Below are 21,935 nucleotides of genomic sequence, written 5' to 3'. Positions count from 1 at the left end.
GAAAATTTTAAATTTACAGTAGATCAGTGAGGCAATATCCTGTACCCTCTGATCTGAGGCACAAACATTCTTTTTGCCAAAAGAATGTGACATTCTTTTGCCAAAAATGCATAACTTCAATCTAATCATGAGAAAAAAAATTAGATAAATGCAGATGGAGATACACACTGTGATGCAAAATTGGCAGAATTTCATTCTTCTTTATGTCTGAGTGATACCCCGTTGTACGTATGTGCTGCATCTCTATCTGCTCACCTGTTGGTAGACACTTAGGTTGCTTCCACATCTTGGCTATTGTAAATAATGCTGCTATGAACACTGGAGTGCATGTATCTTTTAAAATTATTGTTTTCATTTTCTTCCTATATATATCCAGGAGTGGAATAGCTGGATCATATGACAGATTGAAGGCAGGAGGAGAAGGGACGATAGAAGATGAGATGGTTGGATGGCATCACCAACTTGGACATGAGTTTGAGCAAGCTCCAGGACTTGGTGATGGACAGGGAAGCCTGGCGTGCTGCAGTCCATGGGGTCAAAAGGAGTCGAACACGACTGAGTGACTGAACTGACTGACTGATGACGGTTCTATTTGTAGTTTTTTGAGGAACCGCCATACTATTTTCTATAGTGGTTGTACCCATTCACATCCCCGCCAACAGTGTGCTAATGCTGGCCAACGTTTACTTGTGGTACGCTTGATGATGACCATTCTGACAGGTGTGAGGTGATAGCTCATTGTGGTTGTGATTTGTATTTCTCTGATGATCAGTGACGCTGAGCATCTTTTCGTGTGCCTGCTGGCCATCTGTGCTTTAGCCTAGAGTCTGCACCATAAAGCGCAGCTCAGGGCGAGCCCGTGGTTTGGGAAGTTTAAACACAGAATGTGGGCTTCCCTGGTGCCTCAGTGGTAGAGAGTCTGCCTGCACTGCAGGAGACCTGGGCTGGACCCCTGGCTTGGGAGGAGCCCCTGGAGAAGGGCGCGGCAACCCGCTCCAGCATGTTGTCTGGAGAATCCCAGGGGACAGAGGAGCCGACAAGCTGCAGTCCCTGGGGTCGCAGAGTCAGACACGACTGAGCGGCTAAGCAGAGCGCAGCACACACAGAAGGTGGTGCTCGCTTCCTTCGGTTCTCTCGTTCAACAGTCCTCTCCCTTTCCAGCTATTGTGGTTCTTCTATCTTCCAATGCAACAGGAAGATTCAGGCTTTATAACTGGGTTTAATCTCCACGTGACACGCTGTGGCCTGCTCCAAGTGTAAAAACCATAAAAACGGGCAATGCACAGTGCAATTCCCTTTATCGAATAGCATTTCCAGTATGTCCCTGCTCCTCCCTCTCTCTGATGTTGCCAACACAGTTATTTTAATTGTATCTAGAGTTGTTGTCTGGGCAGTCAAAAGAAGGTACTTCCCCATTATCAGAACTTGAAATCTACACATACATTTTATAATCATAAATGCATTATTTAAAAAGTAATTTCTTAGTGAAAAGTCCAGCTTCTTCATGCTCCAGTTAATTTTTTAAAAAAGCAAATTAAAACTTAAGGATTGAATATTTTATCAGTATGTTCAGTAGTGTTACAAATAAAATATCCAATTAAAAATAAATTTAAATTTAAAAAACCAAAACAAAATTATTTATAGACACTGTCTTTTCTGGACTCTACTATGCCTCAAGGAAATGTCCACTTATCAAATGAAGAAGCAGAGAATCAGTATTATGACTTTATGTTGAGATAAGAATTTGGAGGTTAGACTGAAAGATGATACAGTAATATAAAATGAGGAAGCAAGGGATAAACAAATCATAGAAAGTATATTTTGAGTTTTGATGTGCAGTTCAACCCTCCTGTGACACTTCTCTCCCTCTGACCCTGAGGATCCAGAGCTGAGAAAAGCAAAATCTGGCCAGAGGGACCTGGAGTCAATTGCTCCTCATTTTTTCATCTGTAAAATGCACAGAGCCCCCTTCCAAGCTTTCAAGTTCTAATTCTGAAAGAGACTAGAAACATACCAAAATGAGAAGGGGTTTTAGTTTTTAGAGGGAGGTTTGCTTGTTTCTTGGTCCCTTTTTTTTTTGCCACAATGGTGGCACTCAGTGTACATTTTTTAAAACTAAAATTCTGCCTCTCTGTTGGTATTTGGTAAGTAAAAGTGAATTTACAAATTTCTTAAAGGCAAGAATTAGAGACCAAAAATGTTGAGGTTAGACCTCTTCAGAGACAGTTTGGCACATTCTGCTGGGTAGGGTTAAAAGTATTCGTGTACAGAAACTTGCATCGCAGTTTCTTATTTTGTTGTTGTTTAGTTGCTAAGTCATGTCCAACTCTTTGCAACCCAATGGACTGTAGCACGCCAGGGTTCTTTGACAGCTTCTTATTACTTTCCCAAAATGATTTAAAGGACTTGTTGTCAAAATTATTTACATCTGAATTCAGTACCATACCAGGTGATATTAGTAGGAATTTAGCTGTCAATCCACTATCACTGAAGGGGCATAGGACGTGCCTTGGGTAATGTCATTTTTTTTAGCTTTTTAAATTTTTGACTGTGCTGGGTCTTCATTGCTGTGCCGGCTTTTCTCTAACTATGGCAAGTGGGGGGCTTCTCTTTGCGGTGGCCTCTCTGGTTGTGAAGCAGAGGCTCTAGATGCCCGGGCTGGGGTAGTTGCAGCTCACGGGCTCAGTAGTTGTGGCTCCTGGGCTCTGGAGCTCAGGTTCGGTATTTAGGGGCTGCTAACCCTAAACCCTGAACTCAGGTTCAGTAGTTTCAGGGGCTTAGTTGTTCCACAGCACGTCGGGTCTTCCTGTAAGAGGGATTGAGCCCAGGTCTCCCGCAATGGCAGGTAGATTCTTTGCCAATGAGCCACCAGTGAAGCCCGAGGTAACTTCATTTTAGCACACATAAACCTCAGAATGTGTCTGCATTTTGTATGGAGGAGTCTCTGTTTGAGCTCTCTGTAACGTGTACAACAATCACCGGTGAATTTTTTAGAATAACCTTAGCTGTCTTGAGAAGGCCTGGGCACTAGGGACTTTCTTTCCTCCCTCTCCCTTCCTTCATTTTGGGTCACAAAAGGTGGAATGTTTAATTTACATCTTGATACATATATGTGATGATCCAGGGCTTCCCAAGTGGCTCAGTGAAAAAGAATCCACCTGCCAACGCAGGAGACACAGTTTCCATCCTTGATCCGGGAAGATCCCACATGCCTCGAAGCAAGTAAACCGGTGAGCCACAACTATTAAGGCTGAGCTCTGGAGGCCCTGGAGCTGGTGCCCCACAAGAGAAGCTGCCACAGTGAGAAAGCCAAGCGCTGCAGCTAGAGAGCGGCCCCCACTCACTGCCGCCAGGGAAGCAGACAAAAAATAAACAAATCATTTAAAAAAAAAAATAGCAAACAGGCATTCGGCTCGTGCCATTTTCCAGTCCACCTGGCGATTTGGTGTGGCTTTGTGACCCGAGTTTTGCTGATGAAATGTGCTCAGTGACGGGCACCACTCTTTTGCCCTATAAAACCCCTGGTCTGGAGCAGCTCTCCCCTTCTGCTGGCTGGATGCAGATGGCAGGCCCAGGAGATGGTGGGCCCACGGGATGAAAATACACCTTGGGCCCCCGAAGGATCGCGTGGAGCAGGATTGCCCTGCTCACCTCTGCAGCTATCCTACAAGTTAGGAGAAATTAACTTTTTGTCTTAGCCTCTTGAAATGTAATTGAATAATTATTTACAGCCTAGCTGAACCTAAACACTCTAAGCACCCCTGTGATTTGTTGTCAGTCAGTCTTCTCTCTACTTGGTGTTTACATGAGTCCACATGTAACTTTATATTTTTGAAAATCTCTTGGCTGTGCTGGGTCTTCATTGCTGTGCACGGGTTTTCTTCACTGGGGTGCTCGAGGCCCACTCTAGCTGTGCTCCCGGGCTCCTCACAGCGGGGGCTTCTCTTGCTGCGGCTCACAGGCTCAGTAGTTGTGGAGTGTGGGCTTAGTTGCTCCATGGCATGCAGGATCTTCCTGGACCAGGGATCAAACTCATGTCCCTTGCATTGGCAGGCAGATTCTTAACGAATGCCATAAGGCAAGTGCCATATCTCTTCTAAGTACATTTCTATGTTATTATATAGTCTTCATAATGTAATGGTTGCAGAGTAGCTGGTTAAACTGTAATTCCTTAACCATTCTATTGTGATGTTTAGTTTGCTTATTTTTTCTTCTACTTTAAATAATGCTAAACATTTTTATGCAGAGGCCAGGCTTCCCTGGTGGCTCAGAATGTAATGAATCAGCCTGCAATGCAGGAGACAGGAGACACGGGTTTGATCCCTGGGTCGGGAAGATCCCCTGGAGAAGGGAATGGCTACCCACTCCCGTATTCTTGCCTGGGAAATCCCATGAACAGAGGAGCCTGGCACTATTGATGTGCTCATTTCCTTAGACACTGAAAGCAAAACAACTGTAACAAATTCTTCATAGTATAAACATATCGATTTGGGTTTTTAAAAATTTCTCCTTTCATGTTTGTCACTACTGAGGTTGAACACTTGTCCATGTTCGTTAGTTAGCTGTTCCTCCTCTTTTGAGAAGTTTATGTCCTACTATCTATCAGAGTCTACATTTCCTGTAGATTTTAATAATTTTAGTACTCATAGATATTACCAAGAATCAATCATCCAAAATATCAAGAAAGCATTTTATTGTCAGAACAAATATTAAGGCACAAAAATACATCAGTTTTTTTCAAATAAAAATCTTTGAAATAGTTTTGTGCTACATTCAAAGCAACGTCTTCCAAATTATACAATAATTTAATTTCTTAAATAAAAAATATACAACTTTAGCCCCTAAATTTTCTTCCCAAATACATGCTTTCCTAGTTCTAAAGAAGTTTCTTCTTGAGCTCCTATGTTATAATATACATGTCTTTAAATCTCCTTTTGTCACTTAAATACATTCTTTAGTACTTTGACCAATACATTAAACTTCTTTCTTACAAGGCGTGGTGTTTTGCATTGCTTATCACATGTTGTTGATCATACCAAGACACAAGTTCCAACACTAGGGGCTTATAAAGCTAGTATAACATGTCTCATAAACCAGTTATGTATAGTCTAGTGCAGCAGACTCAAACCCCTTTTTTAAAAAAGATATAAAAATCAATCACATGTACATCTTTTGTATCTTCAGTCTTCACATTATAGTAGTGCAAATATACTGTGTTAGAGTGGGGAAGTCTAGTACTCTCTATAGGATATGTGAAAGATTTTAAATATTTTCTTCACAGGAAAAGTGTAGGAACATCTTATCTCTTGGGCTCAAAAAATTCACACATTCATCTATTTTTCCCTATTTTTGAAATAAACTTTCCTTGAAAGCAGATACTAATATTCCTCTAACTTAAAACATGAAAATTCCCTTTTAAGCCAACTTCATACATCACAGAAATCTAACACAAATGGCACAGTAAGAACACTTAGGCATTTTGCCTAGAAACACAAAGAACTGGACTCTTACCCTCAGATCCCTGCAATCATAGGGAGACCCACTCTGATGGCATCCTGAGAATAAATTGGTGTGGCAGCCTCAAAGACCCTGGCCACCAGTTTCTGGAATCTTTGAGCAGAAGCAATGGTGATGAGCTGTACAGTGTTCCTGAGTGTGACTTCTCCCCGGGGGTCCTTCACAAGATCTAAGGCTACAGTTCTGGGGCGCCCCCTCCTGGCCACGTGAGGGGGCCAAGGCGGCTCTCTGATACCTGATTCAGGCTGAGTCATCAGTAGACAACACACTGACCACTGAGGGTGACAGACAGTGTATATCCTCTGGAAAACACTTCTGAGGAGGCTATCAGGAGAAAATACTGCTTTCTGAGATGATGAGGGAAGTCCACATGCTGGCGCGCAGCTGAGCTACACAGGCACAGCATTACTTGTCTTGCCAGATGCAGAAAGAAGTGTTTTCATCAGCACCATCCAGGTTACGTCGGAGGCGTTTACCCTCATCCCTGCACACTTCCCACTGACTCCCTACTCACACCCCACCACCTCTGCGACTGGAAGCCCAGGACTCTGCCTTTCAAAATCCAACTGGAGCCATGTGAGTTGGGGATCAATCTGCTTCAAAATCTGGGGAGTGGTATCAGATACAAATGTCAGGAACAAGAAGGAAATGGTCACCTCCAGCTCTGAAACAACTGGGCTGAGGGCAAAATATACACCGCAGTCAAAATGGACATAAACGCTGGGAAGCACCTCTGGTGGAGTCTGTTATTGTGGCAGAAACGGAAATAAGGAAGGGAACCTACATTGTTAGACATTCTTTTCTTGGGAAGGATATCCCACAGCAAAAGCATGATGAAAGCCACGCCTTTCTCAGTACAACAGGGTCCAATATTCACTATTGAAAATACAGCTGAAAGTACCTTTCAAGAGGCATTACTACTAGAAATCTTTTTTTTTTAAACTAACCCCTATGAAATGAGTAAATGACAAACCAATTCAAAAGTTAGGCTTTTGAAAGAAACCATTTTGTTCTGTGGCTTCACTATGGGAAAGAAAAAAAAAAAGGAAGGTTATAATTCAAGTGTTTGTACTGGTTAAGACTTTGATGCTGCTTCATCAAAAACTCTGAAGTCATCCTCAACTCCACAAGGTTAGAACTCCTTCAAAGAAAGACACAGAAGATTCTAACTTTAATTCCTATTCTAAATATCCACTAGCCCTGTATCTTTGGTCAGGAAAGCAGCAAAACAGCTACCATTTCCATCGCACTGTTTCCAATGGCTTTTCAAGTTTAGCATGCTCTGCATTAAAAAAAAATTTTTTCTAAATTTTCAAATCACACATTACATATATAATAAAATAATGTATAAAAGGTCATTTAAGGTTAAAAAATTAATTACAAGATTAATAGTGATATACTTACTATACAGTTAAATACATGTATTATTACAAAACCAAACATGCTAGGATGATATAGAAGGTTCTAGTTTCCTCAAGGCTCACTGGTAGTGAGCCTCCCAGCTTGCTTGGGAGGAAGTGCTCCAGTGGAACCACGTGGCCAGGTGACCCCACCTGTCCCATTGCAGATTCAGCAGCAGTACATTCACACCTGGCCTAAGGGAGGGGACAGGCGGAGCAGGTTTTCAGAAGGGACCTCTCTCTCCGTGAACTGTGTTCCCCTGAGCTCAGAGATCAACGATTTGATGTGCATGGAGTGAGCTGCACCCAAGGCCTTTGCACAGACCTGTGCACACACACACATCACACCCAGAGCAAGACTACCCATATATACATCCTTATGTTCCAACATTAATCGAGTTTCACTTACTGGGTTGGCAAAAGAGTTCGTTCAGGTTTTCCTGTAACGTCTCACGGAACAAATGAACTTTTTGGCCAACTCAACATTACCAAATCACTTCAGCATGAAAGTCAAAGAGAATTATTATTGTAACTTATAACTATAAACCCAATAGATGGAGACACTGCTTTAACCACATCTCAGAAGAATCATATCACTGTTTTGAAGCTCAGCAGAACAATAGGAACGTTGATGCAATGTAAGTTATTTTAAATTCTCATATTTTCCAGGAAAAAAGAGAGAGAACCCACATGCCCAACTCCACATGTCTGCCACCCATCAGCTAAGGGTAGTTGGGAATCTATCTTTATTATAATACTTCTCTCAGATCATTGCCAAGTAGGCAAATCAATGGACATGAAACTGGCACTCAAGGGTCAGTTTAAAAAGGGTTACAGAACCCTTCTACCATCTGAATTGTTAATTTTCATACATAGATTTCCAAGATGATGCAATAAAAACTTGTTGCACTATATCAAAACAAAGTTCTCTTTTAGTCTTGAGGAAGTCCTTCATCATTACATAGGTTTCATTTATATGGGTTCCATCACATTATTTTTTCGGAAGAGAACATTTTTTCTGCCATTTCAGATCTGGTCATAATTTCCTTTAAAAAAAAAAGCGGGGGAGGGGGGTAGATATTCACCAAAATGTTGATGCTTTTTCCAAGACCTAACACAATTCTCTACAGAGTCACTATAAAGTAGTCAAAATTTTGTGCCTTCCATGCCACAACATACATAGAAATATTAGATACAAAAAATAAAAACCATATAATCCAGACTTCTACTTATGGAGTATAATCATCCAGGTATTTGTCTGACTTTACCAGTTTATGGATTTTTGAAATTAGAAATCAATCATTTATCAAATGAATACCACAAGTGCCCCTTTAAGAGTAATTCCATGGTATATATGTCTGTAGTTATAAATCCTGGAGTCCAAAGGTTTTTTTTGGGGGGGGCATAATTATTGACTGTTTTTTATTGGAAGATAGTTGCTTTGCAATGTTGTGTTGGTCTCTGCCATACATCAACATGAAGCAACCACAGGTACACGTACGTGCCCTCCCTCCTGAGCCCCCCCACTGCCTCCCCCACCCCGCTCCATCCCCCACTCGAGGTTGTCAACAGAGCACCAAGGTGAACTCCTTGTGCTATATAGCAAATTCCCACTGGCTGTCTCTCTTACATATGGTGATATATGTTTCAACGCTGCTCCCTCAATTCATCCCACCCTCTCCTTTTCCCACTGTGTCCACAAGTCTGCTCTCTATGTCTGCATCTTTACAGTTACTTGATTCTGCAAATAGGTCGAGTGCAATGGTTTTGTAGCAAGGTTTATGTACACAGCACCCTTCTTAGAAGTTCCCATCCTACTATGGTCAAATCCCCAGCCAGAGAATAGATTTATGGACACAGGGGTGGGCGGGGTGGGAGAAGGAGAAGGTGGGGGTATACGGAGAGAGTAAGGAAACATATACACCAACATATGTAAAACAGCCAGTGGGAATTTGCTGTATGAGAGAGTGCTGAAGTATCCAGGTGACCCGTAACTAACCCCCCCTCAAAAAACCTTCCTTAACCCACATCGTCTGTTCACATTTCCTACTTTGTAAATGTACATCAGTTAGAAACTCTATTTACTGCAGGAAAATATCTATAAGTATAAGGGATTAATTTGGACAAACTGCCATCTTGAAGTCTTCTAAACTCTTATATCTTAAGATGTTAAAAAATCAGACTCAAAACTTAATAGGATTCGTCCCTCCTCTTATACCAGTAAGCATTTATTATATATAAATATTATTATTACACGTTATCTTGCTCCTGTTTTAAATGAGGATCTAGTTCCTCAAAACTTCACCCATAACTCAATGCAGAGTCTTTTGGTCTGCTTAATTTGTAATCATATTAAAAAGTAACTTTCAGAATTTCTTTCTGAGGTTCATTTCTACTTTGTGAAAATAATAGCTCCAAGACACAAGGAAAAATATTTTACCTCATCTGAATCCACTAACACTGGAAGAGCTCTGAAATAAAAGAAAAAAAGTCGACAAAGTTATTGAAAGGCCAGTGAATCTACAGAAGCTGAATATAAGCATATCCCACGATCCACCAATTCCCATTCCTGAAAGACACAGCTGACAGAAATGACTACTGGTGTCACCAGCAGACATACGGCACTGCTGTTCTTAACATGCCCCAAATCAGCGGGCTGGAATTCTGCAGAGCCCTCCAGCAGGGGTATGAAGTTTTGAGGGATCAGGTCGTTAAAACCAACACCAGTAATCTACAGTTACAGACACCAGTAGGGTACTAGCTCTGGGAGAGTGGGGTCATGATTTGGGAGGAAAACAAGATAGTTTTTAGGGTGCTAGTGATGTTCCAGCTTTTGATCTGGTATCTGGGTGCTGGTTACATGAGTGTGCTTATATTAAAAATGCATTGAGCTATACACTTGGGCAACCAATTATATTTTTATTTTTAAGCCCCTGTAATTTTTACCTTTGAATAGCTGGACAAATGTCTTGATTAGTGATGTGCTATCTAATCTGAAAACCCACATGTCATGTCCTTTTTGAGAATGAAACAGGGATCAACAGGCTTGAGTGTAATCATCCTCTCACTGTGAACCTGTATGTCACATCATCATGTGCATGTTAAACAGACACCATTATAATTAAAATCACACGTATTTTTAAAAAGATGGATGAGTGAACATTTACAAAAGGTGGTACTTGTAGAATCAAGTAGTTAATTCCTATGTCACTGGTATTCTTGACTGGACACAAATCTGTGAAGGGTACTGGAAACAGAAAAAATTACACAACATAACTGTTCAGAAAGAGAATACTACAGATAAAAAGAAAAGATAAATGTAGGCCTCGATGTGCACTGGAGCAGCGAGGGGGAGAGCCCAAAGGTCTCAACATGAAAGTCTCATCAATGCACAATCCAAAAGGTGCTACTGGCAGCGCAGCTCGTGCTAGAGACGGAAGAAGGTGAAGTGGGGGCCTCGGAGATGTGCGGGAGAAGCCGCTTAGATGGCTCAGAATAGTACCGTTAAGAAAAATCCCGAGGGGACGACTACCTTAGGGAAATGTGAACCAGAACCCTGGAGGCCAAGGAGAGAGCCCACCGGGCGCTTGGCACCTCATTTAGAGAAACACGAGGTGTCTCCAGAACGGTTCCTGCTGTGAGGGAAATGACCACCTAGAACTTACTAAGATGGGATCACTGCACTGAAACGGAAGGTGAACTATGCTAAGCTGAACTTTCTCATTTATCAGAGATACAGAAAAGTCATAATTTACATTATGTGAATGTCAGATAACACATTAGGTCATATGGGTTATTCATGATCTGTTTGAATTGTCCTATAACTTGCAAAACTTTTGTTCCACTCCTACAGAAGCATATAAAAGGACTTCACATACACCTGGACGTGAAGTCCAGTTTCTTAACTTCCTATGGAAGCAGCACATGCACTTTGGGTAGCACTGAGATGGTCTAAACAGGAAGTAAAGGGGAGCAGGGAAAGGAACAAACAGTATGTGGGGACATCCTCTCTGGCCACCCTGTTGTCTACTGTGGAAACAGCTACCTGGAATTCATGTGTCACACAGCAGCGGTCCCCAATCCCAGGGGCCGGTTTTGGGGAAGACAATTTTTCCATGGACCAGGGTGGGGATGGTTTTGGGATGATTCAAGCATATTATGTTCATTATGCCGCCACTGATCTGATAGGAGGCAGAGCTCAGAAGGCAATGTGAGTGATGGGGAGCAGCTGTAAATATAGATAAAGCTTCTCATAGTTGCCCGTCACTCACCTCCTGCCATGTGGCTAACAGGCCACAGACCAATACCAGTCCATGGCCCGAGGACTGCAGTTAGATACAGACAGTAGTCTGTGGCCGGGGACCGCGGCCATAGACACTGACAAAGAGGAACCCAAATAGGCTTCCTCTGCACTCTGGTTTTCCTAAGCTCATGTTTCTCCTCCAAAAGCATTCCCACTCTACATGTTATTATGGTTACATGTGTTTAAATTAAAAAAAGTTTGAACTTTTCCATATTATAAAATGAAAACAAAACAAAACAAATGAAAAAAAATGACTCTGATCCTAATAAACTTATATAAAAAAAAGCTCTCAGATTGGGAGAAAATAATAGCAAATGAAGAAACAGACAAAGGATTAATCTCAAAAATATACAAGCAACTCCTGAAGCTCAATTCCAGAAAAATAAATGACCCAATCAAAAAATGGGCCAAAGAACTAAACAGACATTTCTCCAAAGAAGACATACAGATGGCTAACAAACACATGAAAAGATGCTCAACATCACTCACTATCAGAGAAATGCAAATCAAAACCACAATGAGGTACCATTACACGCCAGTCAGGATGGCTGCTATCCAAAAGTCTACAAGCAATAAATGTTGGAGAGGGTGTGGAAAAAGGGAACCCTCTTACACTGTTGGTGGGAATGCAAACTAGTACAGCCATTATGGAAAACAGTGTGGAGATTTCTTAAAAAACTGGAAATAGAACTGCCATATGACCCAGCAATACCACTTCTGGGCATACACACTGAGGAATCCAGATCTGAAAGAGACACGTGCACCCCAATGTTCATCGCAGCACTGTTTATAATAGCCAGGACATGGAAGCAACCTAGGTGCCCATCAGCAGATGAATGGATAAGGAAGCTGTGGTACATATACACCATGGAATATTACTCAGCCGTTAAAAAGAATTCATTTGAATCAGTTCTAATGAGATGGATGAAACTGGAGCCCATTATACAGAGTGAGGTGAGCCAGAAAGATAAAGAACATTACAGTATACTAACACATATATACGGAATTTAGAAAGATGGTAATGATGGCCCTATATGCAGGGCAGAAGAAGAGACGCAGAAGTACAGAACAGACTTTTGAACTCTGTGGGAGAAGGGGAGGGTGGGATGTTTCGAAAGAACAGCATGTATATTATCTGTGGTGAAACAGACCACCAGCCCAGGTGGGAGGCATGAGTCAAGTGCTCGGGCCTGTTGGGCTGGGAAGATCCAGAGGAATCGGGTGGAGAGGGAGGTGGGATGGGAGACTGGGATGGGGAATTCGTGTAACTCTATGGCTGATTCATATCAATGTATGACAAAACCCACTGAAAAATAAAAATTTTAAAAAAATAAAAATAAAAAAATAAAAAAATTAAAAAAAAAAAAAGGAGTTGGTTATGGGCAGGAGTATTAAGAGGTGTTGTACACTAAAAAGGAAGGAGACAGACCAAGGCAGGGCAATGTTTTCTTTGCATTTCAACATGAAGTTGATCTGTCCATCACTAGTGATGGAGGCCTATAGAAACATACAGAGGAGAGAGGCTTAAAAACACATAAAAAAGTACGAAAATTATCCCTTTATAGGACAGCCTAAATGTTAGGTTCAAACTTTAACAGAGGATATTTACACATCTGTGAATGAAGAGGGAATATTTTCCTCCACCCACTTCAAATCTTCACCCTGTAGAAATAAACATTTACATATTAGCATTTGCTGAATAATGCCTGGAAGCAGAATTCTGAAATATTACATATATATATATAATTTAAGCATTTACATTTAAATGCACGACATTCTTTTAGTTTCTACATAGCCTAAGAACTTCACTCATGCCACACATAAACTATGCCAGAATTTTCTTAAATAGTCAAACAAACATTTGGACTTTGGATTTTTGCAATTCTCTGGTTTTAGTTAGATACAAAGGTATTATTTTTTTGTCTTGAAAAATCACAGTAAAAATAAACAGTTGATTTATAAGATAAGAAACAGCATGAATACTGATTTGTATTCATTGTTTTGCTTCCAGCATTCATCACGCCTAATGTACTCATTTTATATCATGAGTTTATAATTTTTCAAAAGTAAAAGATGATGGTAGAGATATTCTAACTTTATAAAACCCTATTTATTCCAATTGTTTGTGTTTAATGGTCATTTCTCTACAGGAGAAAAGAAAACCAAAGCGAGTCAGTTTGGGGGCTTCCCTGGTGGCTCAGATGGTAAAGAATCTGCCCGCAGTGCAGGAGACCCAGGTTCGATCCCTGGCTCTGGAAGATCCCCTGGAGAAAGGAATGGTTGCCCACTCCAGTATTCTTGCCTGGAGAATTCCACAGACGAGGAGCCTAGTGGGCTACAGCCCATGGGGTTGCAAAGAGTCAGACATGACTGAGCAACTGACACTTTCACTTAGGCTATCTACATTTTTTTTCTACAGAAAACATGCTCATAGTCATTTTACTGAGAGTAAGAAAAATAAAAGGTATACTGAATATTTTGGTTTACAATGTAAAATAAATCCAATTTGCTATATGGAATCCTCTGGTTCTAGCAGTAAAGATATTTTGCTTACCTAGAGAAAAAGAAAAAGCAACTGAGCCAGTACTAATAGGAACCCAATTCTCTGAGTGAATCTCAGTAAGAAATAAGCTGATCAAGAAAAGACAAGGTTCCAAACTTCTGATCAAGGGCTGGCTACATAATTTCGAGAAATGAAAGCATTTTCCCTTGCTATACGTGCAAAAATGGAGCTTCAAAATAAACTGAGACAAATCTCTAAAATAAGAGGAAAATTTCTTAGCAAGCTGAAGGTTTAACAGTTCTAACAGCAGATAACTAAAACTGTTGTACTTTATCTTCACTTGTTTGACCATGCAGCAAGTGGGATCTTAGTTCCCTGACCAGGGATAGAACCTGTGTTCCCTACAGTGGAGGCACAGTCAACCACTGGGTCGCCAGGGAGGTCCCAAAACTCTCGTACTTTTAAAGTTTAGTTAAATTACCATAAAACTATTCAAAGAACACACTTTAAAGAATTACTAATTACCAAAAATAAAAATCAAGAGAAGTTACCAAAACCAACAAATGAAACTGCTGCATACACCATCCATCCTGTCAGAACTTAGGTGTGTACATAAATTTTTACACTTTATTAACCACAACAGAGGTAAGAAAGCCAAATATAAAACTGTATGATAGGCATTTCCATTTTGTTTAATTACTTTCATAACTACCACTTTATGCATAAATAATATGCATTAAACATTTTAAAACTCATTTCTACCCTACATTTTACCATTTTATTCAAGCTTATGTGGTTTAACAGTCCTTCTCCAACAGATAAACATCATCTGAAATGGCTTCAAAGATCACTTAAAAATGCTGAAAAATTAACACAACTTTTACTGAAACAAAGCATCTCGAGCTTTAATATGCATGTGACTCATCAATGGAACTCTGTTAAAAAGTAGATTTAGATTCAGTAGGTCTGGTATACGCGTGAAATTCTGGTCCAAAGACAACACATGAGAAGCAAGGGGCTTCCCTGGTGGCACAGAGGTAAAGAATCCACCGGCCAGTGCAGGAGACATGGGTTAATCCATGATCCAGGCAGACCCCACATGGCATGGAGCAACTAAGCCCATGTACCACAACTATTAAGCCTGCCCTCTGGAGACCCGGAGCCCGGAGACCACCGAAGCCCATGTGCCTAGAGCTCATGCTCCGCAACAAGAGAAGCCTGGACACCGCCACCACTGCAATTGGAGAAAAGTCTGAGCAGCAACCAAGAGCCAGTACAGGCGAAAACAAACAAATAAAATTATGTAAAGAAAAGTGAGGGTTTACAGCAGTTGTCAGACTTAACTAGTACCACTACTTGGTAACATTTACTTTCATACAAAAAAACCTAGTAAAAATGTTCTCTGAAGGGTCAATGAATGCAACATTCATACAGACTTCTAAAGTATTAAAGACTGTTAAATATATATTATACTCACAAAATTATCAGAAGCAGCAGGTTTAGCTGTTCCATTGGAAACTGTTTTTGAGGCTCTTAATTTTATTCCTTCAGCTGTAATGAGAAACATTATAGAAATACATAAAATTATAAAATAATAACATTTTCCTTCATAGCCTCACATTTAACAACTCTATAAAGAGACTTCTAATTTCAAAAACCTATTATATTGGACTTAATTTGGCACTAGTAAAAGACAACAAACTGGTTCCAAATCAGGAAAGGAAAATGTCAAGGGTGTATATTGTCACCCTGTTTATTTAACTTATATGCAGAGTACATTGTGAGAAATGCTCAACTGGAGGAAGCACAAGCTGGAAATCAAGATTGCCGGGAGAAATATCAATAACTTCAGATATGCAGATGACACCACCCTTATGACAGAAAGTGAAGAGGAACTAAAGAGCCTCTTGATGAAAGTGAAAGGGGAGAGTGAAAAAGTTGGCTTACAGCTCAACATTCAGAAAACAAAGATCATGGCATCCAGTCCCATTACTTCATGGCAAATAGATGGGGAAACAGAAGAAACAGTGACAGACTTTATTTTGGGGGCTCCAAAATCACTGCAGCCATGAAATTAAAAGACACTTGCTCCTTGGAAGAAAAGTTATGACCAACCTAGATAGCATATTAAAAAGCAGAGACATTACTTTGTCAACAAAGGTCCATCTAGTCAAGGCTATGGTTTTTCCAGTAGTCATGTATAGATGGGAGAGTTGGACCATAAAGAAAGCTGAGTGCTGAAGGACTGATGCTTTTGAACTGTGGTGTTGGAGAAGACTCTTGAGAGTCCCTTGGACTGCAAGGAGATCCAACCAGTCCATCCTAAAGATCAGTCCTGGGTGTTCATTGGAAGGACTGATGTTGAAGCTGAAACTCCAATACTTTGGCCACCTGATGTGAAGAGCTGACTCACTGGAAAAGACCCTGATGCTGGGAAAGATTGAGGGCAGGAGGAGAACGGGATGACAGAAGATGAGATGGTTGGATGGCATCACCAACTCAACGGACAGAGTTTGAGTAAACTCCGGGAGTTGGTTGAGGACAGAGGGCCTGGCATGCTGCAGTCCATGGGTTCACAAAGAATTGGACACGACTGAACTGATTGAAAAGTACATTCTTCAAAGTGTTATTGTATTGGTAAAACAATCTGAAGCAACAACAAAATTCACTGAACAATATGTGCTGATTTATTTCTGGACTCTTAAGTTTTCTGAAATTTAACTTTCTATTTATTAATTTATTTCTTGGACTTTATTTCTATACTCTGATATATCTCTATCATTCTGCCAATACCATACTGTCTTGATTAGTATAACTTGAAATTTTTGTCTTGAAATCAGAGTAAGTCCATTAATTTCATTTTATTTAGATGTAATTCCCACACCATAAAATGTACCATTTTGAAGGATACCCATCTGTGGATTTCAGGACAGTTACAGAATTATGCAATCATCACCACTATTAATTTCAGAAGCTTTACATCACCATCTCCCATACCCATTAGCAGTCACTCTCAACTCACTCCTTCCACCAGCCCCTAGCAGACACTAATCTATTTTCCATCTCCATAGATTGATCTATTCTGGACTTTTCACGTAAAGAGCATCATATAACATACAATCTTTCATAATTTGTTTCTTTCACTTAGCATACTGATTCAAGATCTACGCTGTAACTACAAGCACGGTTAGGCTCTTCCAGATCTTTTGTATTTCCATATATATTTTAAAGGGCTTCTGTGGTGGCTCAGTGGTAAAGAATCCGCCTGCCAATGCAGGAGACACAGGTTCAATCCTTGGGTCGGGAAGATTCCCTGGAAAAGGAAATGGCAACCTACTCCAGCATTCTGCCAGGGAAATCCCATGAATAGAGGAGCCTGGCAGGCTACAGGCCATGGGGTTGCAGAGTTAGACATGACAACAAAAACATATTTTAAATCTGCTTAACCATTTTTTTTTAAGTTAGCTAGACTTACAATTGGGATTGTACTGAATCTATTACACATATGAATTAGGGAAGGGATGGGTTAATAATATTGAGCTACAATGCACAAGCATGTTAAAGCTCTACATTTAACTATTCTATAATTTCTCTTGGCGTTGTTTTGTATTCTTCAGTGCAGTTTTGCACATTTTTTCCATTAAATTTATTCTTAAATATTTTATTTTTGAAGCTATTGTAAATCATATTTTAAATTTCATTTTAAAATTATTTCCAGTTGGTATGCAAAAAAAAACAACTAATTTCTGTGTATTGGACATACATCTTATGACTCTGTTTTATTCAGTTATTAGTTCTACCGCGTTTTTTCTTTTTCTATAGATTTCTTAGGATTTTCTACATACATAACCTTGCTGTCTACCAATACAAACAGATTTCCTTCTTTCCACACTTTATGCCTTTTGTATTCTTCGGGCTGGTTTGTGGGCTTTGCCTTTCTGCACCAGCTGGGACCTCCTGCTCTGAAGCTGAGTCAAAGTGATGAGCAGTTATCTTTGTACCTGGTCTCCAGTCTTGGGAGAAAATTCACCATTTCACCACTAAGTATGATTTCAGGCGTGGAGTTTTTTCATACTGTTCTGTAATTTGTTTCCTAAATGGGTTGCTTTTATATAAAAAAAAAATGAATAGGTATCACTGAAACTCTGTGATACGTCTTTCTGTACCTATTGAGATAATTATGTCATTTTACTTCCTTATTCTTTACATGAATTACATTGATTGATTTCCAAAAGTTAAAACAGCCTTGCAACTCTGGAGTAAAGTCCACTTGACAATAGTGACCTTTCAATACTGTGCTAGATTTTATTTACTCATGTTTTTAAAGAAATATGATGTCTCTACTCATGAGTGATATTGGTCTGTACTTTTGCTTTTTTGTCTTTGTTAGATTTTGGCATTTGAGTTGTGCCGGCCTCATAAAATACATTAGGAAGTATTCTTACTGTCTTTATATTCTGAAGAATTTGTGTAAGAATAGGATATTTCTTCCTTAAGTATCTGAAGATTAGTTAAGTCATTTGGGTCTGGTGCTTTATGGGAAGATTTTAAACTTCAATCCAATTTCCTTAAGAGATAAACGGCTATTTCAATTTAGTGGCATAGGGTTAGATTAGGTAAATATTGCATTTACCAATGCAAATAGATGGGGAAACAGAAGAAACAGTGACAGACTTTATTTTGGGGGCTCCAAAATCACTGCAGCCATGAAATTAAAAGACACTTGCTCCTTGGAAGAAAAGTTATGACCAACCTAGACAGCATATTAAAAAGCAGAGACATTACTTTGTCAACAAAGGTTCATCTAGTCAAGGCTATGGTTTTTCCAGTAGTCATGTATAGATGGGAGAGTTGGACCATAAAGAAAGCTGAGTGCTGAAGGACTGATGCTTTTGAACTGTGGTGTTGGAGAAGACTCTTGAGAGTCCCTTGGACAGCAAGGAGGTCCAACCAGTCCATCCTAAAGATCAGTCCTGGGTGTTCATTGGAAGGACTGATGTTGAAGCTGAAACTCCAATACTTTGGAGTTTATTTTTCAAGGAATTTTTCAAGTGTATTTTTCAAGGAATTTGTTCATTTTATCCAAATGCCCAATTTCTTCATAATATCCCCTTACCTACTTTCTTACTGTAATAATGTCTTATCTATTTTTCCAATGTTGGAAATTTGTCTTGCTATATTGTTGGTCTCTATTTCTGGTTTAGATTACCTAGAGGCTAATCCATTTTTATTAATCTTTTCTAAAAGAAACTACATTTGGCTTTGTTGATTTTCTCTCTTTCCCTGTTTTCTATTTCACTGATGTAGACAGTTAACTTTATTATTTCCTTCCTTCTAACTACTCCAGTTTAATTTATCACTGTTTTACTAGCTTCTCAAGATGGAAACATATCATCACTGATTTTATATGCCGTTTTTTTTCCTTGGTAATATAGACACTTAGAGCTATTAATTTTCTACAAATTGGTTTAGTTGCATCCTATAAAATGTGATGTTATGCTTTTATTATCATTTATTATGAAATACTTTTTATTATTCCTTCGATCCATGAGTTACTTAGAAATGTATCATTTAATTTCTAAACATTTGATTATTTTGTAGATATACTGTTACACATCTAACTTAATCATTGTGACAATAAACACACTCTGTGATTGCAACCACTGAAATATGTGGAGACATTTTTAACAGTCACTCACATGGGTTATTTTATGTAATGCAGACTTGAACACTTATTCTTCAGTTGCTAAATGTAATGGTCTATAAATATCAATCAAATCAATAAGGTCAATGGCCTTATTCAGTTCTTGTACATTGTTACACATATGTATTCATGTCTTATTAATCACTGAAGAGGAAGTGTTAAAATATCAACTTATTTGTATCTTTCTTTAGAGCTTCAAAATTCATGAACCAAAATGTGATAGAATTGTCATTGGATATATATATATTTAGGACTACTATGTCTCCTTGATAATTTCATCGTTTTATCATAAAGAAGTGACACCACACAGCCACACTAGCTTTCCAAAGCTTAGTGTTTTCATGGTTTATCTTTTTCCATACTTTTAACCTTTCTGTGACATTTTTGAGGTGTCTCTTGTAAACATCACACAGCTGAGTTTCATATATTTTTTTAACAATCTGACAATCTCTTCCTATTGAGTATCTAGCCCACTTGCATTTATTTTAATTATCAAAGTAGGTTACTTAAGTCTATTTTGCCTTACTATTCAAACCGCAACCTGCTTTACTACGTTACTAAGAACTGTAATACAACGCTGATCTCGCTCACCTCATGTCTGCCATGCTGAGCCCCGCGCTATATCCCTGCCGCAGACAGCAGCCGGCTTTTCAAGGCCTCTGAGACAGCACGGCCTGACATTCCCCGCGTGGGCGCCATCTTCAGTGCTTCTCCTTCAGTCAGTTCATTTTTGTTTCTTCATCAACTTTGGAAATTTTCCGGCCAACATTTTTTCAAATATTCTTTATGCCTCATTCTCTCTTCCTCTTCTAGAGCTCAACTATGTACCTGTCAGACTGCTTAATACTGTCTTTCTGGTCACAGATCAGTTCACTTGTTTCTAGCCTTTTGTCTCTGGTTTCCAGCTTGAAAAATTTCTTTTGCTTTGTCTACAAATGCTCACTATTACTTGGCTGTATCCAATTTACTGGTCTACTGTTAATCCTATTTCATGAATTTACTTCAGATATTCTGCTTCCCTGGTGGCTCAGAGGGTAAAGCGTCTGCTTGCAACGCGGGAGACCCGGGTTCAGTCCCTGGGTCAGGAAGATCCCCTGGAGAAGGAAATGGCAACCCACTCCAGTATTCTTGCCTGGAGAATACCATGGACAGAGGAGCCTGGGGGGCCACAGTCCACAGGGTTACAAAGAGTCAGACACAACTGAGTGACTTCACTTCCACTTTCTTTCCAATATTCTATACTTAGTATTTTTATTTGGTTCCTCTTCTTTTCTCCTGAAATTTCTCTTGCCTTCACCAATCTATTCCTATAGATTCTATGTTGTTGTTGTTCAGTCGATAAGTTGTGTCCGACTCTTTGTGACCCCATAGACTGTAGCACGCCAGGCTTCCCTATCCTTCACCATCTGCCAGAGTTTTCTCTAACTCACGTCCATTGAAACAGTGATGCCATCCAACCATCTAATCTTCTGTCACCCCCTTCTCCTCTTGCCCTCAATCTTTTCCAGCATCAGGGTCTTTTCCAATGAGTCAGCTCTTTGCATCAGGTGGCCAAAGTACTGGACCCTCAGCTTCAGCATCAGTCCTTCCAATGAATATTCAGAGTTGATTTCCTTTAGGATGGACTGGTTGGATCTCTTTGCTATCCAAGGAACTCTCAATAGTGTTCACCAGCACCACAGTTTGAAAGCACCACAGATTCTTTAACATATTTATAACAATTATTTTTAAAGTCTTTCTTGTTAATTGTAACATCTGGGCCATTTCTAGATCACTATTGACTGATTTCTCCCTTAACTATGGGTCACAGTTTCCAGTTTCATTCCCTGTCTAGTAATTTATCATTGTATATGGGATATTGAGAATGGTATCTTATAGATTCTGGACTCCCTTATCTCTGAGAAGTGTTTTGTCCCAGAAGGCATTCAGATTATGGCTGGATCACTTTAATCTTTGGGGGACATGCTTTCAGATTTTACTGGGGTTTATTTCAGTTTAGCTCTAGTCCTAGGGTAAATTTCAGTGGTCCCAGACTGTGTGGTCTTTATTTCTAAGGAGTAGCCCTTCTGGGGTTTTAATGGAAAGCCCAAGGGGTTTACCCAAGCACTTTAACTTGTTGATATTTGAATTTCAAACTGCAGTGGGCATGTGCTGAAATTTCTGTTCTGCTTCTTAGCCAAACAGCTATTGTTTTTCCCCCTTGCCTTTTGGAGTCTCAATGCCCCTTTCAGGCATCAGACAAGATTAGAGAGATTTTTTAAAGACTGTGGAATTTCTTCCTTTGTGGCTCTCTTTTCTGGATTTCTTCTCTCAATTTCCAGGCATTCTTACAGCCCCAAGCTTTACTCCCCAACTCCTTGCATCAGTGAGATTACGCCTATCAGCTTGAGCTCTAGCCTGTCTCATTGACTGGGCACACACTCTGGACAAAAGCTCTATAAATGTGGAACTTATTAAGTGCGGCTCTTTTCTTTCAACAGTGAAAGTTCCTCCAGTTTCTGCCTGCCT

General features: G+C 39.8%; 1 protein-coding gene across 3 annotated transcripts in view; it reads right to left on the bottom strand.

Moving 5' to 3' along the window:
• Positions 1-4,676: 4,676 nt before the first annotated feature.
• Positions 4,677-21,935, bottom strand: part of TMEM87B (transmembrane protein 87B) — a 49,977-nt gene continuing 32,718 nt past the window's right edge. For all 3 annotated transcript variants that reach the window (XM_065929847.1, XM_065929846.1, XM_065929848.1), the window contains exons 16-19: positions 15,201-15,274; positions 12,830-12,882; positions 9,358-9,388; positions 4,677-7,963 (exon numbers count right to left, since the gene is read on the bottom strand). In XM_065929847.1, coding sequence (XP_065785919.1) covers positions 7,904-7,963; positions 9,358-9,388; positions 12,830-12,882; positions 15,201-15,274 — 218 coding nt within the window. In that variant the 3' untranslated portion in view covers positions 4,677-7,903. The remainder of the gene's footprint in view (positions 7,964-9,357; positions 9,389-12,829; positions 12,883-15,200; positions 15,275-21,935) is intronic.

The sequence above is a fragment of the Muntiacus reevesi genome, chromosome 3 (assembly GCF_963930625.1).
Source record: "Muntiacus reevesi chromosome 3, mMunRee1.1, whole genome shotgun sequence".
Taxonomy (NCBI): Eukaryota; Metazoa; Chordata; class Mammalia; order Artiodactyla; family Cervidae; genus Muntiacus; species Muntiacus reevesi.
The sequence above is the reverse complement of the archived record's forward strand: the minus strand, read 5'-3'. Positions and strand labels throughout refer to the sequence as shown.